A 5,012-nucleotide genomic window follows, 5' to 3' on the forward strand; every position below is an offset into this window, starting at 1 on the left:
ATAGTAACTGTTGTGAAATGATGAGAACTCTATGACTTAGTGATAAGTAGCCCTGAAAAGAGAGTCTACTACTACTATTATTCATTCATTCGGCAAATATTTATTGCTAAATGCTAGGCATTCTTCTAGGTATTGGGGATAAACATAAAAAAGGCAGACAATCACCTGCCCTTAAGATGCTTACATTTCTGTGAGGGACACACACGATGAACAAATACAATTAACATGTAATTCCAGAATGTTAAAAGGGCTACGTAGGAAGTATTAATACATTCCTTATGACTTCGAAGCCAGACTGTGTAGGTCCAAATACTGGCTCTGTCACTTATCAGCTTTGTGACCTTGGGAAAGTTACATAACTTCTCTGGGCCTCAAGTTTCCTCCTCTGTAAAATGAGAATAATTCCTGCCTAAGCTTCCAACTCCTCTTCTGCAAAGAGTCTTTGCCAACTGTAATGTAAGGCTCAGAACCAACAGACTTACTATTGTTTACTGCTTATGATTTTGTCATCATTTTAGACCCATTATTTCACATTTGTAATGCATAATCTCCAAGTGCTTTCCACGGACCAGCAGCAGGGGCATCACCTGGAAGCTTGTTAGAAACGGTTATGAGGTCCAAATGAGCTAATATAGGTAAAATACTTAAAACTGGGCCCAGCACATAGTAAGCACCGTTAGCTGGGTGTTAACTACTATGACTATTAATTGATGTGCTACGACCAGAAGTAACTCAGTGTGGGAGGGTAAGGCCACTCGGGATAGATGGTCAGGGTAGGTTTTTCAGAGGTCATATTTAAACTTAGTTCTTGGGGACAAGGAGAATTCTACTAGGGGATCGAGTCCGGAAAGGGACTCCAGGCGGAATGGGATGATGCCTCAGGGGTGTCGTGGAGATGCGGAAGTGACTTTGCAGACCCACCTCCCACAGGTCCAAAACCCTAACTGCAAGTCCCTCTGCGTGGCTCTCCAAATTCCCAAGGAGCACCCCGCTGCCTTTGGGGCCCTGAGCCCGCGCGGGGGACAGAGCGCCCCGAACAGCCGCGGGAGGCCCCCTCCTCTGAGAACCTGAGCTCCCGGCCCGCAGACCTGGCAGGGAGGGCAGCGACAGGCCCCTTCCCACGCCGGGGTCCAGGGGTCGAGAAGCGGGCCTGCACCAGGGTTACCGGCCCTCCCCTCCGCGGCACCCCCCACCCCAACCCACTGCGGGAGGGAGAGCAGAAAAGGGCGGGAGGCCACGAGACCATACTCCACCTCAGGTTGCTCCTTCCCACCGTCCCAGGAATGCTGAACTTAAAGTCCCTAAGACCGTTCACGAGGTTAAAGAAAAACCAAATAATCCCCAAAGCGGGACTCCAGGTAGCTCAAAAACTGATCCTAAAAGTCAAACTGCCCGCCCCCTTTTTTAAAAAACCAGACCAACCAGATCAAATGGCCTCGAGGTTCCAGAACGTCCACGGCCCTCCCATCACTGCTCGCGCTGACTCTTCACCCGAACGTGATGCTGCTCTGCAGCGGACGCGCTTACGATCACCTGGCCCTTTACTCACTGGCATCCTGGGCGTCCGTGCTGGTGAGAGCTGCGGAACTGCTTACACGTCCCACCTCGCAGCTCTCAGGAGGGACTTGCAGGGGCAGCTGTTCCAGGCTGCAGCGGGCCTAGGAATCACCTGCGGACCTGACTTGAAACGGGGATTTTGACTGCGTAGGTCCGGGGTGAGCCTGCAAGTCTGCAGTTCTAACACGCTCCCAGGTGATGCCAATGCTGCTTCTGGGGGCCACACTTGGAGATGATTTCATTATGAATGAATTGGAAACACTGGGATTAAAAACCCTTGGGTCTAAAACGATAATGACAAAATTATAATAAGCAGTGAAATAAGTCTATTGGTTCAGAAACTTACAGTTTGTGAAGACTTTTTGCAGAAGAGAAGTTGCAGACTTAGAAAGGTGAGAAGACTTGTCCGGAGCCAATGACAGGAGACTTTAGATCCCGGGTGTCCCAAGTCAGGCGGCACCTCCTGCATTTTGCTAATGTAAATCTACCTCAAATGTGAGTGCAGGGTACCCCTGTCAGCCTACAAGTAGTAGAAAGCACAGGGGGGCGGGAAATGGAAGGAAAAAAAAACTTTACTATTTTAAATTACAAAAGCAACCTATGCTTATGAAAAGAACATCAGAAAACAGGGAAAATTGTGAAGAATATCTCACTGAAAGAACATAACTGCTATTTTAGTATATATCTGTCCAGCCTTTTTTACTTTTTTATTATTATTTTTTAAGTGAGGCAACACTTGGTTGACCTCACAGATTACAAGGACCTTGTCATCTTACAATCCCTTATTTTTTAGGCCTACAGCTCCTGGTCTTCCTAGGTGGTCTCCCATCCAAGAACTAACCAGGCCCCGCCTTGCTTAGCTTCCAAGATCAGATGGCATGGGGCTTGTTCTGGGTAGCATGGCTGTAGGCTCTCCAGCCTTTTTTTTTCTCTGCACACACTGGGGATCTTGATGCATCACTTAGAATAAACCCATAGTTCTTCTTTTAAAGAACTGCATCATATTTCAATATATGGATATCCCCTATTGATTTAATCCATCTGTTTTTTAGTGGACATTTACTTTTTTCCATTTCTTTGATATTATAAACACTGCTTCAGGTGACACCATTTTATATGCAAGCTTTTCCCATAGGTGATTATTTCCTTAGGATAAAAACCTAGGAGTGCAGTTCGTGGTTTAAAGACTACACACCATAGACTCAGACCGACTGGCCTTCGATGGTGCGCGTCCACGCCCGCCCACAGAGGGCAGGCGGTGCCTCCGACTGACGCAGCCCGGAGTTTTGTATCTTTTTCTTCCTAATCTTTGCTTAAGTGATAAGTGAAAATTGGCATCTGTATTTCTTTGGTTATTTGTGAAATTTAACCCATTTTCCCATGTTTCTTGGCTGTTTCTACGTCTTTTTCGACAACATCAACATTTTAACTCATGTTTTGCAAAACTGAAAGCACAGTCAACTTTTTTTAAAAAGGCAGGCAACTGGGAAAACATTAAGAGCAAATGAAGTTCGACATTGAGATTTTTATCGTACAAAGTGCTCTGACTAGTGCACAAAGGAGCAGAATGTGGTGATGAGCACAACCTTATGAGCTAAGGGGCAAATCCCAGCTCTGCCCCTTAGTCCCTGTGTGATCTTGCCAACCTGCTTAAATTCTCTGAGCCTCAGATTACTTCATCATTAAAATGAGACAACATGCCGAGATGGTGGGAGGAATAAAGGAGGCCACGTGAGACTCACCTGGCATAATAAGCAATCATCAAATGGTGGTATTTATTAATGAGAAAACACTGAAATCCTCCAAAAAATTAATGGACAAAAAGTATGAAATAAAAAGTCACAAGGAGGAAACACAACTAACAAATAAGCATATGGGAAAACATTTCTCTCCTTTAAAAACAGGAAATGCTAATCGACACGAGATGCCACCACCACTCCCTCTCTAAATTAACAAAAACATTTTCAGGTGATAATTCCTGATGCGGAGGAAAGTGTAGTCAAACCGAGCGGCCCACATTATTTGTTGGTGGCTGTGTAATTTGTACTTTTGTGGAAAGCAATTTGGCAATTCGTATCATCACGCAAACATGGTCGCAAATTTTGACCCAGACCCTTCCTAAGGCAGTAGTTCAAATATGGAAAAAGCTATCTGTACAATGATTCTTACGTCAGCATTGTTTGTAATGGCGAGAAAAGCGCTTTATGTAAAGGGTAAAATTACAGTAAGACACACACACTGGGTGGTGTCAGCCCTTTCAGGTCAGTATTCCTTTTTGTGTGTGTTAAAAAGGACATATGAACAATAATTTAGGTCTCTAGATAGTCCCTGAACCTGATTTAATTAATAGTTGAATGCACATCTTTGGGAAAGCTTTCAGAGCTCTACTACCCAGTGGTCAGATTGATAGATTTAAAAATCATCTTCTAAAATCTGTCCACCCTCTGATGGAGCATCGGGTCATTTGAAACTAAAGGGAAAAACGGGGAGATACTGATCTGTAAACTAGATTTTAAAATCTGGTTGGAGAAGGAAAGAAGTCGAGCCAGTGTTGCGGGTTCTTTTTCTGAGCCCCAGGCTGTTGTAGCCAAGCCCCCACTGAGCGAGGAATCAGAAGGCAGCAACCCTGAGATGGTGGGTGAGCTCAGCCGAGCCTGAGCTGCTTGCTGGGCTGTGCATGAGCGGCCAAGGGATGAGTCACTTCCTCGGTCACAGCCGCATCTGTGTGTGCTTTGTGGTGCAGGAGGACCCCAGCAAGGCCTCCGGAAAGCAGAAACACGCAGAGACAACCAGTCGGAGCTGTGCCTTCTGCCATCAGATCTGTGAATGGTGAGGGCTTTTTGCTGCTGAACTCCCAGGGTGGGTGGGAGCCAGTACTGGGATAATAATTCCAGTGAGAGTGGGCGTCAGCGGACTGACCGGGTGCCAGAAGCCACGGCTGAGCGCGTAGCCCAGCCTCCCTCCCAACTTAAATACCTCTAACAGTGCCTCTCCGCTGGGGACAGCATCCAAGTTACCAGGGAGATTTTTAAATAATGCAAGTGCCTCAGCCCCGCCTACTCTATCAGCTTGCCAGGGGTGGAGCAGTAGTAGGAACTCTTGCTTTAAATCTCCCGGGTGATTCTGATAAGCCCCCTTGGTTAAGAATCACGCGTATAGCACGTAGAAGGATGGGGGGTTGACTGTACGCTCCCTTTGAACATTGTCCAGAAGGAATATTATTGTACACCACTGCATACCAGCTCCCACCGTCACTACTCTTTGCTTGTGATGAGTGAAAATCTTCCCAGCTGAGTCCCACCTCTGCCCCCTGGTCCCACCTGAAATAAACCTAATTTCACATCTCAGGGCTTACTTCTTCCCATTCCTCAGGAGAAATCTTCCAGGTATGAGTTATAAATCATGGGCAAAGCTGTTGGTGTAGTATCCTACACCGACATTAAAGGAGATACCTT

The 5,012-nt window shown here is 46.3% G+C and overlaps 1 protein-coding gene and 1 pseudogene across 1 annotated transcript in view; one reads left to right on the plus strand and one right to left on the minus strand.

Annotated features, from left to right (window-relative positions):
- Positions 1-5,012, plus strand: part of AKNAD1 (AKNA domain containing 1) — a 44,976-nt gene that overhangs the window by 30,096 nt on the left and 9,868 nt on the right. Inside the window, exon 10 of the mRNA XM_023535064.1 lies at positions 4,301-4,386. Within this exon, the coding sequence (XP_023390832.1) occupies positions 4,301-4,386 (86 nt within the window). The remainder of the gene's footprint in view (positions 1-4,300; positions 4,387-5,012) is intronic.
- Positions 2,350-2,468, minus strand: LOC111745535 (annotated as a pseudogene).

This window comes from Pteropus vampyrus, unplaced genomic scaffold (assembly GCF_000151845.1).
Source record: "Pteropus vampyrus isolate Shadow unplaced genomic scaffold, Pvam_2.0 Scaffold6, whole genome shotgun sequence".
NCBI lineage: Eukaryota > Metazoa > Chordata > Mammalia > Chiroptera > Pteropodidae > Pteropus > Pteropus vampyrus.